This window comes from Lithobates pipiens, unplaced genomic scaffold, assembly GCF_037356315.1.
Source record: "Lithobates pipiens isolate NorthernLeopardFrog02 unplaced genomic scaffold, aLitPip1_a1.2 Scaffold_18, whole genome shotgun sequence".
NCBI classification, from domain to species: Eukaryota; Metazoa; Chordata; class Amphibia; order Anura; family Ranidae; genus Lithobates; species Lithobates pipiens.
This window is the reverse complement of record NW_027507758.1, coordinates 117,089,500-117,110,203: the sequence shown is the minus strand read 5'-3', so window position 1 is coordinate 117,110,203 and position 20,704 is coordinate 117,089,500. Positions and strand designations below refer to the sequence as shown.

General features: G+C 40.8%; 1 protein-coding gene across 2 annotated transcripts in view; it reads left to right on the top strand.

The window, feature by feature from the left end:
• The window catches only part of EFEMP1 (EGF-like fibulin extracellular matrix protein 1), a 134,098-nt gene that overhangs the window by 83,036 nt on the left and 30,358 nt on the right, over positions 1-20,704 (top strand). For both annotated transcript variants that reach the window (XM_077486043.1, XM_077486044.1), the window contains 3 exons: positions 1,523-1,642; positions 7,808-7,924; positions 19,654-19,773. In XM_077486043.1, coding sequence (XP_077342169.1) covers positions 1,523-1,642; positions 7,808-7,924; positions 19,654-19,773 — 357 coding nt within the window. The remainder of the gene's footprint in view (positions 1-1,522; positions 1,643-7,807; positions 7,925-19,653; positions 19,774-20,704) is intronic.

The following is a 20,704-nucleotide window of genomic DNA, read 5'->3' as shown; positions in this document are numbered from 1 at the left end:
GTTTAGGTCTAAAGATATGTTTGGCCAGTCCATCACCTTTACCCTCAGCTTCTTTAGCAAGGCAGTAGTCGTCTTGGAGGTGTGTTTAGAGTCGTAATCATGTTGGAATACTGCCCTGTGGCCCAGTTTCCAAAGGGAGGGGATTATGCTCTGCTTCAGTATGTCAAAGTTCATGTTGACATTCATGGTTCCCTCAATGAACTTAGCTCTCCAGTGTCGGCAGCACTCATGCAGCCCCAGACAATGACACTCTCACCTCCATGCTTGACTGTAGGCAAGACACACTTGTCTCTGTACTCCTCATCTGGTTGCCGCCACACACGTTTAACACATCTGAACACCATCTGAACCAAATAAGTTTATCTTGGTCTCACCAGACCACAGGACAGCAGTACATGGTTCCAGTATTCCATGTCCTTAGTCTGCTTGTCTTCAGCAAATGGTTTGCAGGCTTTCTTGCACATCATCTTTAGAAGGACGACAGCCATGCAGACCAATTTGATGCAGTATGCAGCGTATGGTCTGAGCACTGACAGGCTGACCCTCACCACTTTAACCTCTATAGCAATGCTGGCAGCACTCATATGTCTATTTACCAAAGACAACCTCTAGATATGACACTGAGCATGTGCATTAAACTTCTTTGGTCGACCCTGTTCTGAGTGGAACCTGTCCTGTTAAACCGCTGTATGGTCTTGGCCACCATGCTGCAGCTCAGTTTCAGGGTCTTAGCAATCTTCTTATAGCCTAGGCCATCCCTATGTAGAGCAATAATTCTTTTTTTCAGATCCTCAGAGAGTTCTTTGCCATGAGGTGCCATGTTGAACTTCCATTGACCAGTATGAGAGAGTGAGAGTGTTAACATCAAATTTAAAACCCCTGCTCCCCATTCACACCTGAAACCTTGTAACACTAACGAGTCACACGACACTGGGGAGGGAAAATTGTTAATTGGGCCCAATTTGGACATTTTCACTTAGGGGTGTACTCACTTTTGCTGCCAGCCATTTAGACATTAATGGCGGGGTGCTGCGTTATTTGGAGGGGACAGTAAATTTACACTGTTATACAAGCTGTACACTGACTACTTTACATTGTAGCAAAGTGTAATTTCTTCAGTGTTGTCACACGAAAAGATAAAATAAAATATTTACAAAAATGTGAGTGGCGTACTCACTTTTGTGAGATACTGTATATATGCTAATAGTTCAGCTTGATAAAAATTATGGCATTAATGTTAGTGTTTTTTTAGGGCCGGTTTACAAAAGAGCACAGTGCAGGAAAGGTGCGTACCGTGCGCATTTCCTGCACAGCAGTTAAACAAGTTGCCCTTGAGATTCTATATTTAAAAAAAGGGCAATGAGGCCTTTGGTCTTTAAATTTAAAAGATAGATAGATAGATAGATAGATAGATAGATAGATAGATAGATAGATAGATAGATAGATAGATAGATAGATTGTGATATGCTTGGCTCATCAAAAATTTAACTTTTTATGTATTTTTCCTTTCTCCACAATGCAGACATTGATGAATGTTCATTATCTTCATTTTGCCATCATCAGTGTGTCAATTCACTGGGATCTTACTACTGTCAATGTAACCCTGGCTTCCAGCTTGCAGCAAACAACTACAGCTGTGTGGGTAAGTTATGATTGTAGTTAGATGTGTGAGCAAATATTTTATAAAAGTAAAATATACTATACAATGTTATATAGTCGTGTGTATTTTTAAAAGTACACATGTAGCCTTGAAGCAAATAATACACTGAAAAGTTAGGAAGATTCCAGTTTATTTAGGTAAAATTATATTAAAGCTGAAATCTAGTTAAAAAATAAATATCTCTACAGCTTTAGTCACAACACTTACCCGGAAAAGAAGGCAGGTAGCTGGATCTTGGAGAAATCTTCACTGCAGGGATGTCTGTCCTCTTCCTGCTGCTGCAATGTTGTTTAATAGCTTTGCATCTCCAGGCAGCACAGCAGATTGATCTAAGAAAGGGGGAGATAATCCTGGGACTGGTCAGACTCTCCCCCATTCACAGATTGTGGTATAGGCATTGCAATTAATGAAATTATTTTTCTCGATGAAAGAAGAAGAAAGAGGGGGCAAGTCCTTGTTAGACTATTTGTGCTGCTGTTCCTCCTGAAGAAGCAATGCTGTTAAGTCCCACAGCACAGGAAGGGGGCAGGTATCCTAGTAGTTAAGATTTCTACAGAATCCAGCAGTCTGCACATGGAACATATGTTTTACTTCATTACAGGGAAGTGATGCTAAACTTCAGCTTTAAGCCGTGCTTCCCATATTAAAATCGTACAGTACTGCATACTAAGTTTTACCCTCATACCCAGTTATCCCTTACAACCCTTTGTGCTAGGTGGGCTTTTGCCATGCTCTGCAAGTATGTACAGCATACTTGCACAAAATGGCACACTTAGTATAGCTTACAAATGTACCCTTTTACAGCACTGTGCAGTGCTGGCCTTGCCCCCTCCTCTGTACCCTGCAGTCACCAGCTCCACTCGCACTACTTCTGGGTTGCCAGGCATCTTCTTCCACCAGTAAATTCCCAATGATTATTTAGCTCACGCACACAGGCGTTACATAGCTACATAGTTAGCCAGGTTGAAAAAAGACACATGTCCACCTAGTTCAACCAATAAAAAAAAATCATACAATCGCATATACACAGTCCTTCACCCACAGTTGATCTAGAGGAAGGCGAAAAGCCCCAGCAAAGCATGATCCAATTTGCTACAGCAAGGGAAAAAAATCCTTCCTAATCCCCCAGGAGGCAATTGGATTTTACCTGGATCAACTTTACCTATAAATGTTAGTACCCAGTTATATTATGTACATTAAGAAAATAATCCAGACCTTTTTTTAAAGCAATCTACTTAGCTGGCCAGAACCACCTCTGAAGAGAGTCTATTCCACATTTTTACAGCTCTTATTGTGAAGAACCTTTCCTTATTTTGGAGATGAAATCCTTTTTGCTCTAGACGTAAAGAGTCCACCCTTGTCTTCTGCGATGACCCTAAAGTGAATAACTTAACATTAACACTATATGGACCACTTATGTATTTGTACATGTTGATCATATCCCCCCTTAACCGCTTCCCGACCGGCTCCTGTATATATACGATGGCAGAATGGCTCTGCTGCATGAATCGCCCTATATATACTGCGACCGCTTTAAGAGCCGTAGCACAGCAGGGGACCCGATGCTCGCGATTCCACGATTGCGGAAACGAGAGCAGGCACCGGGATTTGTGTGTGTAAACACACAATTCCCTGTCTTGTCAGGGGAGGAGAAACAGATCATGTGTTCCTACTAAGTAGGAACAACGATCTGTCTTCTCTCACAGTCAGTCCAATCTCTTCACAGTTAGAGCACACTTAACCCCTTAATCGCCCCCTAGTGTTAACCCCTTCCCTGCCAGTGACATTTACACAGTAATCAGTGGCTATTTTTAGCTCTGATTGCTGTATAAATGTCAATGACCTACCAAAACCCCCAGATCTTTTTCTACTATGGATTGTCCCAGTTGTACTCCCATAGTATGTATGATGCATGCATATTCTTAGCCCCCAAGTGCATAACTTTACATTTATCAACATTACATCATCCCCAACACCTGGCCTATTTTCTGCATGTCTCTTCTGCCAAGAATTCCAGCCACCTAGCATTTTTTTTTCTTAGAGTTTAGTTACATTTTAAACTTCAAAAAGGGCTACAAAGGAGCTGACACAATAGGGCGACTTCTATTACATCTGCAGCAAAAAAAAGGCTTTTCTGTACTTCTCTCTGATTTAGATTCTCTTTTACTTGGATCTGAATTTCCCTGTATTATGTATGTGTCAGATCAACTTTAGCTGAAATTTAGCTAAAACAAAATCCCTACAGCTTGTCACTTCACCTACCTTTATGTACAGTATGTATGTCCTATGTTTTGCAGATAACGGAATCCAGGATAAATCTTCACTGCAGGGATGCCCTTCCTCTTCCTGTTTCTAAATGTCTGGTGCTGCAATGGTTAACAGCTTTGGGTCTTTAGGCAGAGCGGCAGTACAGATGGTCCGACGGGTAAATGCCCCCTCCCCTTAGTCCATTTAGAAACATTCTTTCATTGATGACATTTTTCTAAATGTAGTAGGAGGAAGGATAGGGGCGTGTCCCCAATGGATAATCATAAATAGTTATTCCTGCGCTGCTCCTAATAAGGGTTATTTATATGAATAGCTGCATACACCGATATGGACCAAGCCGTGTCCACTAGGGAAAATATGTAGGAAAAGTTGATGTCGCGCTATTCTTACTCTATTGTAGGTAGGGGGCTGTTACACCTTCTACTCTATTTAGTAATGTGTAAATGACTCTCAAAACGTATATATTCGGATATATGGTATCCTCTAAGTGGTTCTGTATGATTAAAATTCTTTATAGTGTAGGTATTTTATAAAAAAAACTATAAAATAAGGTGCCTATGCATGGCGTCACACCTCGTGACTTCATCAGGGGATCCCCTGGATGGTAGCACCTTTGTAAGCGTGTTTACAGTTTTTTAAAATGCAATTTCAATAATCTAGTCCTTTTTTGGCACCTTATTTTATATTTTTTTTAGAAAATACCTACACTATAAAGAATTGTAATCATACAGAACCACTTAGAGGATATCACATATTCGAATATATACGTTTTGAGAGTCATTTACACATTACTAAATAGAGTAGAAGGTGTAACAGCCCCCTACCTACAATAGAGTAAGAATAGCGCGGCATCAACTTTTCCTACATACGTGTCCCCAATGGACCATCTGTACTGCTCTACTATCTGAAGACACAAAGCTGTTTACCCTCGCAGTTACAGAAGTTTAGAGATAGGAAGAGGACAGGCATCCCTGCGGTGAAGATTTCTCCAGGTTCCAGCTGTCTGTGTAATGTGGGACATACTTCATTACAGGTAAGTGATATGACTAAAGCTGTCAAGATTTTTTTTTATTAGCTAAACTTTTGCTTTAACAAAATGTATGTGGCCCTATCTAGGAGCCACAGCTAGAGCTCTGCAATCATCAAAGTACATGTTCCACGGCAGTTGGCTCATGCTCCATAGTTAACTAATTTGAAAGCAAAGGTTATTTGGGTTTTAAAGATCAACTGCAGCATGAAACATTTCATTTTGGATAGAGTTGGCAAAATTTTTAATATACAGCACATCACATTTTTTTTTGCTTGTGTAATAGTAAAATAAGGAGCGCTGGGCTCTTGGGTAAAGGGTTTAGTGAGGATGGGTCTTAGTGTTAGTGGGTTTAGTTGGAAGGTCCTCATCCACACAGTGGTCTTACAAGTGTCCCTTGTTGAAACCTTTAGAGATAAGAAATGGCAAAAGTGCCAGACCGCTAAAAAGTGCCCAGAATGGTCTTTATTAAGGGATAAGCTTGCCTTTGGGAACATGTTACATGTTCTACCTGTTTCTAGAGTGGAACATGTAACATATTCCCACTCCTGCACAGGGGCCTACCTAGAGCGATTGGCACCCGAGGCGGATCCTACATCTGCCCCCCCCCCCCCCCCCAAATTTTAAATGAAAAAACACCCACATTTTTTTACATTTTCTCAAGAATATTTATTGTATATAGCACATATCTGCATTCTGGACCTTGTATATAGCACATATCTGCATTCTGCACCCTGTATATAGCATGCACCTGCATTCTGCACCCTGTATATAGCACATATCTGCATTCTGCACCCTGTATATAGCACATATCTGCATTCTGCACCCTTTATATAGCACATATCTGCATTCTGCACCCTGTATATAGCACATATCTGCATTCTGCACCATGTATATAGCATGCGCCTGCATTCTGCACCCTGTATATAGCACATATCTGCATTCTGCACCCTGTATATAGCACATATCTGCATTCTGCACCCTGTATATAGCACATATCTGCATTCTGCACCCTGTATATACCATGCGCCTGCATTCTGCACCCTGTATATAGCACATATCTACATTCTGCACCCTGTATATAGCATACGCCTGCATTCTGCACCCTGTATATAGCACATATCTGCATTCTGCACCCTGTATACAGCATGCACCTGCATTCTGCACCCTGTATATAGCACATATCTGCATTCTGTATACAGCATGCGCCTGCATTCTGCACCCTGTATATAGCACATATCTGCATTCTGCACCCTGTATATAGCACATATTTGCATTCTGCACCCTGTATATAGCACATATCTGCATTCTGCACCCTGTATACTGCACATATCTGCATTCTGCACCCTGTATATAGCACATGCCTTGATTCTGCACCCTGTATATAGCACATATCTGCATTCTGCACCCTGTATACAGCATGCACCTGCATTCTGCACCCTGTATATAGCACATATCTGCATTCTGCAACCCCCCTCCTCCCATCAGGTCAGCTACACTATACACATGGCAGGGGTAGGGGGACACAGCAATCACCCTTACCCCCCCTTAGACCAGCACATGGCAGGGGTAGACACACTCTTCCAGCCTCTTCTTACATCAACCCCCCCCCCCAATCAGGTCAGACAGCTACACAATACACATGGCAGGGGGAGGGAGTGGTGGACATGGCAATCACACTGACCCCCCCACCTTAGACCAGCACAGGGTGAGACACAATTCTGCAGGCTGCAGCTTCTTCCTTCTTACCTCAATCCCCTCTGCTCACCACCTCGGGCTCTCAGTCGGCTAGGGAGGACTCTGTATTCACTGTGTGTAAGCAGCCGCCCCAGCGGAGAGAGATGACAGACACACACAGGCAGCAGCAGTGGTGGGTGGAGGCGGACCGAGCAGGAGGGAATACAGTCACTCACTGGACAGTCTGGAACAGTCCATTGCGGCCACGATGCTGGGGGGTGTTCTCAAAAAAAACGAAAGTGAAAATGAGCAACCAGAGACAGTAGGGATGCCCTTGAGATGATCTGACGGTGTCACCCCGACTCGGGTGCGGAACGCACTCCCATAGCAAAGTCACTCGGCCACTGACACCCCCCCAAAGTGTGGCACCCGGGGCGGACCACACCCCCCTCCCCCCTATTGGTATGCCCCTGCTCCTGCAGTGTATTCCCGCTGCATCTAGTGACAGCACTAGGGGTCTTTGCCCCTCCGCTCGCTGTCGCTATTTTTAAATTAAGACTCCCACTCAGCAGCATCATTCATTCACAGAGTTCTGTACAATACTTGTTGAGTGCTCTGGTAGTTCATTGTCTCTTCTTGTCAGTGTGTATCTGCCTCCTCGTACGAGGTACAAACAGACAGATACACTGACAAGTCTTCAGGAGTCCCTGCTGATCGAGAGTGCAATGTTTTCCAGGCTCCTTGTAAAAAAATATATAAATGCACATTTTTTACCTGCAAAAAGATGTACATGTATTATTTGAACTATACATGAACTTATTCTTTAAATGCAGCAGTCAACAAAGGATTGCAAACACAAATGTTCCTTTGACTGGAAGTGATAGGATGTCTCCACAAAAGACATATTCTGACCAATGTCTATGCTACAAAAATAAATTGCTTTTACTGTGGTCTGCGTCTCCTAAGGAGAGATTTCCTTTCACTTCCTGTGCTGACGGCAGAGGGACAGGAAGAAAGTTTGAACACTATCCAAACTGTTTCTAAAATCAATACGAACAAATTTGTGTGGTATTTGGGTCAATTTCACTGTAGTTTTCTGTATGTATTGTTGATGCATAGAACAATTACCGTATTTAAACTGAGACTTATAAAGAATGGTGTTTGTCTTTTTACAGATGTTGATGAATGTAGTACCAGTCCTTGTGCACAAGAATGCTACAACATGATTGGTTCATATGTCTGCCAGTGTAATCCAGGTTATGAGCTCAGCAGGGACAGAGTTAATTGTGAAGGTAATAAAATCAGCATATACTGCTGTACACCACTTTGGTTTTTAGCACCTTTTTACTGATAGTATTTACATCAATAATGTAGTTTAAATTAATCTATACCTAAGATATTTTTTTCATTTTAGATTGAACAGGGAAAGGTTAGGACCTCTGTCAGATTTTACTGCTATCTGGGGCTCCATTAGACTTTCTGTTCTGAGGACAACATTTTATCAGACAGAAAGTGAGGAAAAATGTGCAACACAGAAACAAACAACAAAAAGTTGACAGAAGTTTTGGCATTCCTCTCATTAAAAAAAGAATAGAAAAAATTATCAAACACTTAAAGTGAAGTAAACCCTCCTATCGTTTTCAGCCAAGGAAGCTGCCATCTTGGCCTCTGTTTGATCTTCAGCTGCCATGATGCTGCACATGTGATCAGTTATGACACCAACCTTTGGAATGGTGTGACAGTTTGGCTGAGAGCACAACTTTTGTGACAGTTACATTCCTGACACGTACTGGAAATGTAACTTTTTTTTAAACTGGTAAATCGATGGGTTTACTTCCACTTTAATACTGTAATATTTATTTTCCTGGTGCCAGTTCATGGCAGCGTACATGTGGTACTATCCTCGCCTACTTCTACCCACAGGATCAGTTCAAGTTACAAGTTACAATGGCATTAAAGTGGTTGTAAACCCTTACAACACACTTTGACCTACAGGTAAGCCTAGATTAAGGCTTACCAAATCTCCCCTAGTATTGGTGAACGGTGTAGAAGTGTAACCTTACATTGGTGGTCAGTAGTACAGTACAAATATTCTCGACAATGGTTGAGTGTAAATTCCCCCTTATATGGAGGTCATTGTCGATTACCCCTTACACTGGTGGTTGGTATAAAAGCTCCTATTACCTTGGTGTCAGTGTAGAAATCCCTCTTTTCTATTGGTGGATAGTGTAAAATCCCCCATGGGGGTCAGTGTAAATCCCCCCCCACATTGATAGTCAATGTAAATTCCCCCTCACATTGGTGGGCATTGTAAATTCCCCATTACATTGGTAGAATCCCCCACTATATGCTTGTCAAAGATTTCCAGCTTTGCATTACATGATTCAGAATTTGCTGTAGTGTACTGCCCCCTAACTAATCCTATCCCCCCACCACTGCCACTGATCCCATCACCCCCCCCCCCCCAGCATTCCAACTGATCACCCCCCTCCCCCTGGCATTGCCACTGATCCCAGGAGTCGTATGATTCCTAAAAGTTTTCTGTCTATTGATGGGTCCCCTCACCCCCCCCCCCCCCCAGTCCATGGAGTGCAGGCAATGAAGAGATGATGTGATGTAACCTTTAGCAACCAATCAGTGAGCAGTGATGTGCAGCGCAGTAACTTCTAGCAACCAATTAGTGAGTGGTAAGGATGTCCAGTAACCTCTAGCAATCAATCAGTGAGCAGTATTGATGTACAGTAATCTCTAGCAACCAATCAACGAGCAGAAGCAATGTGCTGTAACCGCTAAAAAATAAATAGTGAGCCATAATGTGTGCTGTAACCTCTAGCAGCCAGTCAGTGGGCGGTAATTATACACTGTAACCTCTGGCAACCAATGCTGTGATTCAGTAAACTGATTTTGAGTCTAGCTGCTATTTATTGTGTGTCTCAAAGCAGATGGAGAGTAAAACTGCGTGAAAGAAAAGAAAATGTTTGCTCAGGGTCCAGTCAAAATTAAAGAGGTTTTGGTATTTACCGCACAGGAAGAAAAGGAATGCTGGAGCCTCTGAAGGCAGTAAAAAATTACAACAGTTCTAATGCTTCAAAAAAAAAAAAAAAAAAGTTTTAATTTTGTTTTGGGTAGAGATCTGTTTTATTGATTTGAATGCACTTACTTCCCAATATAATTTACTAGTATGAGGCAATGTAAAGATCCTTAAAAATGTGCAAAGCGAAGTACTACACACATGTCATTTCACTTTCCATAAAAATAAAAAAAAACTTGTACAGAACACCCCCAAAAATTGCATTTTCTCCTTGTGTGATTGGCTCGCTGATTTTTCCAAAAGTCTTCAGTAAGACACAAGTCAAATTTTAGAATCCTTGTGTGATAGGAACTTCAAATTTGGTAAGATACTCCAGAAAGGTTAAAAACTTCTAAAGGGGTGTAGACACTGCAGCTTTTTGATTAGAACACAGAGAGCACACTAGCTGATTATAATGAACCAGACCCTCCCCTTCAGAATCAGTCTGCTACAGTTTGCTAAAATGTCTGCACAGTACATTGATCACCCAGAGGGGAATTTGTTTTTAACAAACGTGACATTACTATTTAAGGTAATATAGCTGCAAGCTTTTGGGATGCCGTAGATCCCTTCACCAGACTTTATATAACTAAATTGAATTGTATAAGTCTATTGGATCTAAGACATCGTGAAAGCTTGCATCTTTAATATATAAGTTAACAAATAAGGGGTATTACCTAAACTTTAAACTTTCTGTATTCATCTGTGGCTAATAGGTGCAATACTCTTCTACTGCTACATGTCAATTAAATATGTCTAGTGTGAATAAGGCCTCATTCACACAAGGCTGCACTGAGCTGGCGGATGACAGGTCCGTCTCTGCTCAAATAGCTGGGTGGGGCCTGTCAGAGCTCCACAGATTCCTATGGAGAGACTGCATGTCCATTTTCATCAGATCTCAGCTGATCCGATCCACCAAGATGGATGGCGAACGTATCGCCATATGTCTGATTTTAGCGGATCGCATGGCAGGTGGGTGTCAGCGGACACATCCCGCTGACATCCGTCTCCCCATAGAAGTCAATGGATGGCCTGCTCGGATCCGCCTGAAAAATGGACAGGTGGATCCGAGTGGGCTTGCCATGTAAAAGGGGCCTAATGTCGCTATTTAGCCATTTCTAACAATTTAACCAATTATGGCCAACTACAAGCCATAAAAATAACAACACACTACTGTGCCTGCATTGTTTCTTTCTTTTTTTTTTTGCAATAAAAGTTTTTATTGAGAAAAATTAGGCAACACGGGAAATGATGAAGCCATTAACAAAATAAAGTCATGTCAGTCATGATGGTTACATATGAACTCCGTACATAAAAGTATAGCATGAAATTAACACGTGTACCAGCCTTTGCAGGCTGCATGATTTCTTAGGCTTTATTTACATGAATGCGTTTTTTTATGCATTTTGCAGAAATGCAGGGAAATATTTTAACATGGGTTCCTATGAAACATGTTCACATCAGTGCATTTTTTGTGCCTCTGCATTTTTGAGAAGGGTCAGCGTTTTGCATGTAATACACTTCAATGGAACCGCATCCATGGACCCGCAATTTTTATTTTTTTATTTTTTTTACACTGTATAGAGCTGGTTAATGGGGGCTGGGAAGCTGGCCGTCGTGTCCTTAACAACTGATGAGTCATCAGCTGTCAGTGGGCTTCCCCGATGAATGGGGACACGGCCTCTTCCCGATAACCCTTGCCCAGTGGTGGTTGTTTCATCTGCGGGAGGGGGGGTTTTCGGAATCTGGAAGCCCCCTTTAACAAGGGGGCCCCCAGATCATGCCCCCCCACGTGAAAGAGTATGGGGCACATTGAACCTCTACCCATTCACCAAAAAAGTAGTGTAGTGTGAAAAAAATACAGTAGACTTCTTCCAGTCTTCCTCCATCTTCTCCCGTGTCTTCATCCTCCGGGCTTCTCCTGCTTCTTCTTCCGCTCTTCTTCTTTCTTCTGTTTTCTTTGTCCAGTGTTCTTCCTCTGCCACCGCCGACCCTCCTCTGATGCTACGTCCCGCTGATCTGTCCGCGCCGCTGTCAAGGAGGCGGCCAGCGGCTAGTCGCCAGTCGGTGGCAGGGCAGCAGAGGAAGAACAACACCAGACAAAGAAGACAGAAGACTGCTGATGACCCTCCCTCCTTAGCAACCAGCTATATACAGTGTAAAAAAAAGAAAGCGCAAAACGTGGCAAAATCACGGTAAAAACGCATGTCCAAAAACGCAGCAAGCACCGCAATAAAAGCACTGCAGAAACGCTCGAAAGCAACATGCATAGATGTGAATGGAGCATAACTGCCCTTAAAAATGGCCATAGGCCTGCACATCCTCCTATTTACATCTCTGCCGAAGATGGCACATGATAGAACAACATTTCGGAAACAATACTTTTCATGTTTCAGATATTATATCTAAAGCATTAAAATTACTGAATATCCTTTAGCATGTTTAGTCACAATGTATTTTTCTATATTGATGGATTTGGTTGCGTTAAAACAGCCATCAGCTAATTAGAAGTGTTTTGAACTTTAGTAGAGAGGATTCTCCCCTTACATTGTCAGTAGAAATGAAAGAGGTTCTCTGGGTAAGCATTTAGCCATTTTCTGTGGATTTCAACTTATTAGCTACCACAGGTTTCTAAAGAACATTTGAAGTCTCAATAAGTATCTTAGATTAAAGGATAATTAAGCTCAAGAATAAAAATGTAATATATTGCAGCTTAAAATCCTTATACAAGGTGGCTGCATTCAATTTATTCTATGTAAGCTAAGAAATGTCAGCACATACAAGAAATACCTGTTGATCTTGCCAGAAATGCAGTGTTCTTGTCACTTCCTTGTAAACTGGCCCACCCCCCATGTGATAGGGAAGAAAAGAAACGGACTTGTCTCTAGTCCATATGTAGGAGAGCAGCCTAGATACAGTAGAGGAGTGAGATGGCCACCCAGGAAGTGCAATATTCGCAATATTATCAGGTGAAAAAAAAAGAAACCTGAAAAAAACAAACAAATTCAGCCACAACACCAAGGACTAGTAAGCTGAAATATGTAACATTTTTGATTTGGGGTTTAAAAACACTTTAACCGCTTAGGGACCAGCCGCTGTCAAACACCACCAAAAGAAAGCTATATTTGTGGGTAAAAAGGGACATCAATTTTGCTTGCGTACAACATCGCACGACCACACAATTCACAGTTAAAGCGACGCAGTGCCGTATCGCAAAAAATGGCCTGGTCATTGACCACTTAAGGACCAGCCTCATTTTGAGATTTTGGTGTTTACATGTTTTACATGTTTTTTTGCTAGAAAATTACTTAGAACCCCGTAACATTATATATTTTTTTTCTAACAACCTAGAGAATAAAATGGCGTTCATTGCAATGCTTTTTTTCACACCGTATTTGCGCAGCGGTCTTACAAGTTCACTTTTTTTTGGAATAAATGCACTTTTTTGAATAAAAAATAAGACAACAATAAAATTAGCGCACAACTTCAAAATTGCACTCGATTGTGAAATGGCTACAAACTTTTACCCTTAAAAATCTCCATAGGCGATGTTTAAAAAATTCTACAGGTTGCATGTTTTATGTTACAGAGGAGGTCTAGGGTTAGAATTATTGCTCTCGCTCTACCGATTACGGCAATACCTCACATGTGTGGTTTGAACACCGTTTTCATATACGGGAGCTAGGGAGCTACTCACGTATGCGTTCGCTTCTGCACGCGAGCTCGGTGGGACAGGGCGCGTTTAAAAATTTTTTATTATTATTATTTATTTTACCTTTTATTTTTTATTTTTGCATTGTTTAAAAAAAAAAAGTCACTTTTATTCCTATTACAAGGAATGTAAACATCCCTTGTAATAGAAAAAAGCATGGCAGGTCCTCTTAAATATGAGATCTGGGGTCAAAAAGTCCTCAGATCTCATATTTAGACTAAAATGCAATAAAAAAATAAAAAAATTGTAATTTAAAAAAATAATTTAAAAAAATTGGCCCTTTAAGAGCTGAAGTGACATTTTGACGTAGCTTCCGCCCAGCAATTGTATGGAGACTCGTCTCCATACCAAGCAGGAGACAAGAGGCAATCTCGTCCGCCACTGTCGATGGCTCCGGTAAGCGGCGGAGGACACCAGATCGCAGCGGGAGGGGGGGGCCCCTCTCCTGCCACCGATAAAAGTGATCTCACAGCCAAACCACCTCAGAGACCACTTGTAGCGGACTACCCGCTAGCTGCTGCCATAACAACGATATCCTCCTTCAAACAATTGCCTTAAAATTGCGGCGGGTGGTCAGTAAGAGGTTAAGGGGGCAAATGTTTCCAGTCCTTAAAGCAGAACTCCGGGCAATTTTTTTTTCCATGTCCTTGTTGCTGATCTCCTACCTTCACCAACTATGTCATCCTTGTTCTTCTGAGCTCTGTAGTTCCTCTGTAATAAGCCGCTGAACTTGCTGAAAAAACATTATTGCCTGGTGACTTCCTGTTTGTAAGACCGCTGTCTTCTATCCCTCCAGTAACCTCAGCCAGCGGTCTGACATGCTTAGTTGTAGTTCTTTGTAAAGTGAGCAGGGAAGCAGACATGTAGTGGGCGGAGGAGGTATCACAGCCCCCAGTCTGTGCCACCCATGAAGGAGGGCGGCACAGACCGCACTATCCTCCATGGGTGGCACAGTCCTTTCCTTCCTCCTCCTCCTTTGCTCCTGCCAGTCATCGCCCCTCCATTCAGTCCCCGGCGAATATATATATATGTACATTATATATATATATATATATATATATATATATATATATATATATATATATATATATATATTTTTTTTTTTTTTTTTTATGAGAACACGGGTCGCTGATGTCCCAGATCCCTCCGGTATAGGAACAGTGCGCTGTCAATCACAATACAGGTGGGACAGCAGCAATTGGTGTTCTCATATACAATACCTGACACAGCGGGATATCACAGCTGTGCCATACAAGTGATCTCTGATAATAATTTTGTACAAAATGTCATCCGCTACATTTAGTTATAGCCTTTTGACTAAAATGCTATTTTAGTTTTAGTCGTATTTTAGTCACCTGAATTGTTTTAGTTTTAGTCGTATTTTGGTATACTAAAATCTCCAGGAAATTTTAGTCAACTAAAATCGAATGGGTTTAAATAAATTGTAATGCATTATTCAAGCATTTCTTTAGAATTGCCGAACTCATTATATACTCCTGGAGTAAAAATCAAATATATTATTATTTATGGTATTAAGGTTTAAACATGTACTACAGATACAGATTTAGGCCCTTTTCACACGGGGCTGTCCGTATTTAGCATTTGCTTGCTGAGCCGGCGGATGACAAGTCCATATCTGCACTCTGTGCAGGGACAGACCTGTCAGAGAGTCCGCTCTCCCCTATGGGGGGATCGAATGATTACGGACTGCCTGTCCGTTTTCACCCGATCTGATCTGCCGGACGGATGGAAAATGGGGTTTCCATCCGTCTGGATTTTTCAGAGCAGATCGGATCGGGCGGATCAGATGTCAGCGGACATGTCACCGCTGACATCTGTCGCTCCATAGAGCTGTATGGAGAAACCGTTCAGATCCGCCTAAAAAACTGACAGGCGGATCTGAATGGTCAGCACATGTGAAAGGGGCTTTAGCCATTGTGATATAGAAAGTATATAGTATTTAGTCAACAAAAATATTTTAGAAATGCAATTATTTTAGTATATAAACTTCTAAATACCTTTTCTCATCAGTAGTATATAGCAGTCTTGTGACTTCTATCAGAGTCTGGCAAACCAAAGCTTGTAAGAAGAGTTTTCATTCTCCTCTGACTGTCCTATGAGGCTGCATGACCCCTGCCTTTCTGTTTGGGCAGTGCTAAAAGGCCCTGTGTTGGCCCTGTGTTGATCACATGCACCCTCCCAAAAAAAAAGAAAAACTCTCTAGCAATACACACAAAACTGAGCATGTGCAGAGTGCCTCCTAGGGCTCTGTTCTCTCAGCAGGTGGATTGGGGCAATAATAAAAGGGGAGGATCAGAAAAGACAGAATAAAACAGCCTTCTTATATGATGCTGAGGATTAACCCCTTAGGTTCCACAGTGAGTATAACAAGCATGCTTTGATGCATATACAGACTGATTCTACTGTTGTGGGTTTAGTAACACTTTAACAACTTGCGGATCGCCCGCCGTATAATTATACGGCTGCTGTTTTAAGTGAATACCGGGTTTATGGCAGCAGCTAGTAAAATAAAGTAAAACAAATAAGATTTATTAAAGTGCCTGTCTCGCCAAGCTCGCGCGCAGAAGTGAACGCATACTTAAGTCGCACCCGCATATTAAAATGGTGTTTAAACCACACATGTGAGGTATCACCGCAATCGTTAGAGCGAGAGCAATAATTCTAGTACAAGAATTCCTCTGTAACTCAAAACTGGTAACCTGTAGAAATTTTTAAACGTCGCCCATGGAGATCTTTAAGGGTCAAAGTTTGTCACCACTTCACGAGCGGGCACAATTTTGATGCATGACATGTTACGTATCAATTTACTCAGTGTAACATTATCTTTCACAATATAAAAAAAAGTTGGGCTAACGTAACTGCTGTCTTATTTTTTCATTTAACAATGTGTTTTCCAAAAAAATTGCGCTTGTAAGACCGCTGCGCAAATACGATGTGACATAAAGTATTGCAACACCTGCCATTTTAATCTCTAGGGTGTTTGAAAAAAAATATATAATTATATATTAAAAATATATTATATATATTATATATTATATATTATAATATAATATTATAAATATATAATGTGTGGGGGTTCTAAGTAATTTTCTATCAAAAAAAATATATTTTAACTTGTAAAAACCAAGTCTGAAAAATAGGCCCGGTCCTTAAGTGGTTAAGGAAAAAACCATCTGTGATGAGCTCCCGCTCAAGCCGCCCTTATAATTACCTGATCCTGATCTCGACCCAGCACTGTGTCCAACAGCAGCAACTCTTTCTGCTTTCTCTCTCTTCACTGAACATGGAGGCTGCAGTGGGAGCCATTAGAATCACTTTAACCATTCTTAGATGGGCTGATTTTTAAGGAAGGTGCTACCGTACATATCCTTAGAACTAAAAAAAGCATTTTTGTACCTTCTCCACCAATCATTTGTAACAAAGTCAAGAGTTCCAGCATGGAGACCCCTACTGGATCCTCAGAGCTCAGTTTTCTGAACTTTGGACCAGCAGTACATACAGAAATTTTATGTACTACATCTATGACCTTGTTAGGTTATGAAGAACTTGCCAGCATTACCAGAAAAAAAAACGTAAAAATTATTTTCTTGATGTAAAAATATTTCCACATTTTAAACAATGTTCGCTAATTCAAACTTGTCAAATGCTGAGGCTATTCATGTAATGTTGCATCTGTTTAGAGAATAAACAAAAGTGATCTGGAGACCAACAAACTGGTGTTTCCAATTTATATTGTATCAACAAGTAACACATGTGACATTTAAAAAGCATGTGTAATGAGAGCAGGCTGGATGCTCGATAATTATTTCCATTATGTAGCCGGTGTTCAATTTGGGGAAAAGCATGTTAAGTGACAAGAGAAATAGAAGTGGGATATTAAGGGGGCATATGTAACAACACCATACAAAGACTAATGATGTGCAAAAACATCTACCAATCAGTTAGAATTTAGCTTTCTGTTTAAAAGGAATGTAATGTGTTTTTTTTATATATTTTCTTTATTCATTATGTTCAGGATTAAAAACACGTTGGAAATTTTAAAAATGTCTCTTTATCTGGGTAAAGACAACATATAACAAAAAATATTGTAGCTAGCAGCCAGGCAGGGGCAAGTCTAGTTCTTCGGGGTTTCATGTAACTGGTTTATTTGTTAGTTGTAGACCTGAACAATAGAAAAGTTATACTTTGAGCCCCCATTCACATTGGGCCACTATGTCAAGTTGCCGCCTATTGCCGGCAACGGCACCATCCGAATCGGTGTGGCACCGACTTTGCAGCAGCGCATTGATCCCCCAAAGTAGTTCCTGCATTACTTTTGGCGACTTTGGGGGCCATTTCAATAGACATCTGTGCATGAACCCGTACTGATGTCTCTGAAATCTTTCCCAAAGTCAGGCTGAAATGCAGGTTTGAAATTCAGCTGCACGATTTCAAACCCGCCTTCAGTGTGAAATGTATAGGAGGAGCAAAGATGGGATTTTAAAGGTGCCAACACATGTAAGTGTATAAAATTATATATTTTATTATAAACATTTAAAATAATGAACATTTTCTATAAAACCAACAAGGAATATCCATACGGCTTTACAGTGATGATACAGCAACTTCATTTTCGCATATTTTTCGCCAGGCTATGGCTTCTTCAGGAGACTTTGCAAAATCTTCATCCAAAAATCACTATGTTATAGCACTGTAGTTCATCTAAACCCACGCTGTTGGTAAAGCACCCACAGGATAGTCAAGGAGATATCAGTTAGCCACAGAGGGGAACATGGACCACAAAATTACCTGCCACTCGAATTGATAAGTAGGAGCCTCCACAAATACATAGAGTAAGGTCATTCAAACCAAACTATCTTTGATGCACAGGAATGTGGGATCAAACAAAAAGATGGCAATATTATGCCGCGTACACACGATCGGAATTCTGGCCAGAAAAAGACAGATGAGATCTTTTCATCGGAAAATGCGACCGTGTGTATGCTCTATCGGAATTTAGCTGTCCGAATTTCCGCCAGCCAAAAATTGATAGCATGTTCTCAATTTTCCTGACGGAAAAACTTTCTATCGGTAATTCCGATTGTGTGTATGCAATTCCGACATGCCAAAAATCACGCATGCTCAGATGCAGCTACGAGACAGAAGCTATTGGCTACTGGCTATTGAACTTACTTTTTCTAGTCGCGTCATACGTGTTGTACGTCACCGTGTTATAAAGAATCGGAATTTGGTGTGACCGTGTGTAGGCAAGACAGCTTGAGCCGAATTCTGTCGGAATTCCGTCGGGAAAACCATCAGAGCTTTTTCCGAGGAGAATTCCGAACGTGTGTACGCGGCATAAGGAGGCAGAAGATCCCTAAGCTCTACAATGCATGTCAGCATGGCTGACTGAAGTAGTAAATAACTCCTGGGACAAGGCCAATTTAAATGTTATGCATCATCATCCTATTTTTATTATTATTACAGATTGTTTTACAATATCAGTTTCTAAACTTGAACTTTAAAAAAAAAAAATTTAATAAAATTGCCCAAAAACCAATAATGAAATAATAAATTAGCACAAGGCAAAAATATTAGTAAAAATTATGCTTGAAAAAGAAATAAATATGGGCAAGACAAGAAGTAATTGTAAAGTGCTCTAATGGAGACCTGGTATAGCTGAAAAACTCATTAAAAACCTCTCATCGGGACAGGAAATAAAGTGAAAAAATAAGGATGCAGGCAGCAATTTTATAACATCTCACAGTAGTTATATCCCTTCTCCAAACTAAAAAGTTTTGGCTCTACTTTTCCTTTAATTATGGGGCCTTTTTCAGATTTTTTTTTTTAAGTTTGATTTTAATGTTTTAGCCAAGAATCTCTGTAAAAACCTATTTATAACTATTACTGTCATTAGTTTTAGTATGCAAATGGAATAATTGTTTAAAAGAAAAGATTCTTTACAACGTGACATAGAATAGATGGTGCTGATTAAACTTCAAAAATAGGTCAACATTAACTTAATTAACGAATGACTATAATTTAAAATGTTAAGAATGGAAAATTAAAAAAAGCATTCTACTAATGATGTTGACTTTTAAAAATGCACAATAGATTTTGTAAATATGCTTAATTATTTTCCATCAGCTTCATTATTTTCTTTAATTTGATAATTGCCTATGGATATGCTGTGATTAGTTTGTCGTCTGTGTTTTCACTGTTTTCATATTGTCTAACAGATATTGATGAATGCAGAACAAACAGTTATCTGTGCCAGTACCAGTGTGTTAACGAGCCAGGAAGGTTCTCCTGTGTATGCCCGGAGGGATATCAGCTTGTTGGGACTCGAACCTGTCAAGGTTTGTATGATCATTAAATGTTTAATGTCTTTAATTTCTTTATACAGCATCGATTATTCTTCATGGAAGAAAATGAGATAAAACATCACTAAAATTTTTTTTTCTATAGCATGAAGATGATTGTAATTCAACTAAGGTTTAATACCCAACTTAACGTTCAAAAAGTCTTATGCCCCATACATACGGTTGGATTTTCCAACGGAAAATGTGCGATCGGATCATGTTGTCGGAAAATCCGATCGTGTGTGGACTCCATCGGATATTTTCCGTCAAATTTTCCGACGCACAAAGTTTGAGAGCAGGATCTAAAATTTTCCGACAACAAAATCCGATCCTTTAAATTCCGATCTTGAGTAGACAATGCCGACGGACAAAGTGCCACGCATGCTCAGAATAGACTAAGAGACGAAAGCTATTGGCTACTGGCCTCTTTATAGTCCCGTCATACGTGTTATACGTCACTGCGTTCTGAACGATCGGATTTTCCAACAACTTTGTGCGACCAGTTTCGGGCAACATGCGCTATTCAGTCCCGCTAGTGGCCAAAAAAGGGTTAAAATGGCTGGCAAAGCGCCACTTTTCCGGCGGTTTGGCAGCGCTGCCCCATTTATTTCAATGGGCAGGGGAGCTTTAGGAGCGGTGTATACACCGCTCCTACAGAGCTGCAAAGATGCTGCTTGCAGGACTTTTTTTGCTGTCCTGCAAGCGCACCACTCCAGTGTGAAAGCTCTCAGGCTTTCACACTGGAGAGACAGGAGAGGCTCTTTGCAGGCTCTATTTTTAGCGATACAGCGCCTGTAAAGCGCCTCAGTGTGAAAGTAGCCTTACTGTACAGTTTAAATTCTTTAGATAACAAACACAACCTGAACAAAAAAAGCCTGTGTCAGGTCAGAATGAGGTAGGGAAGGACCCCTGCTCCTTGTGTGGAAAC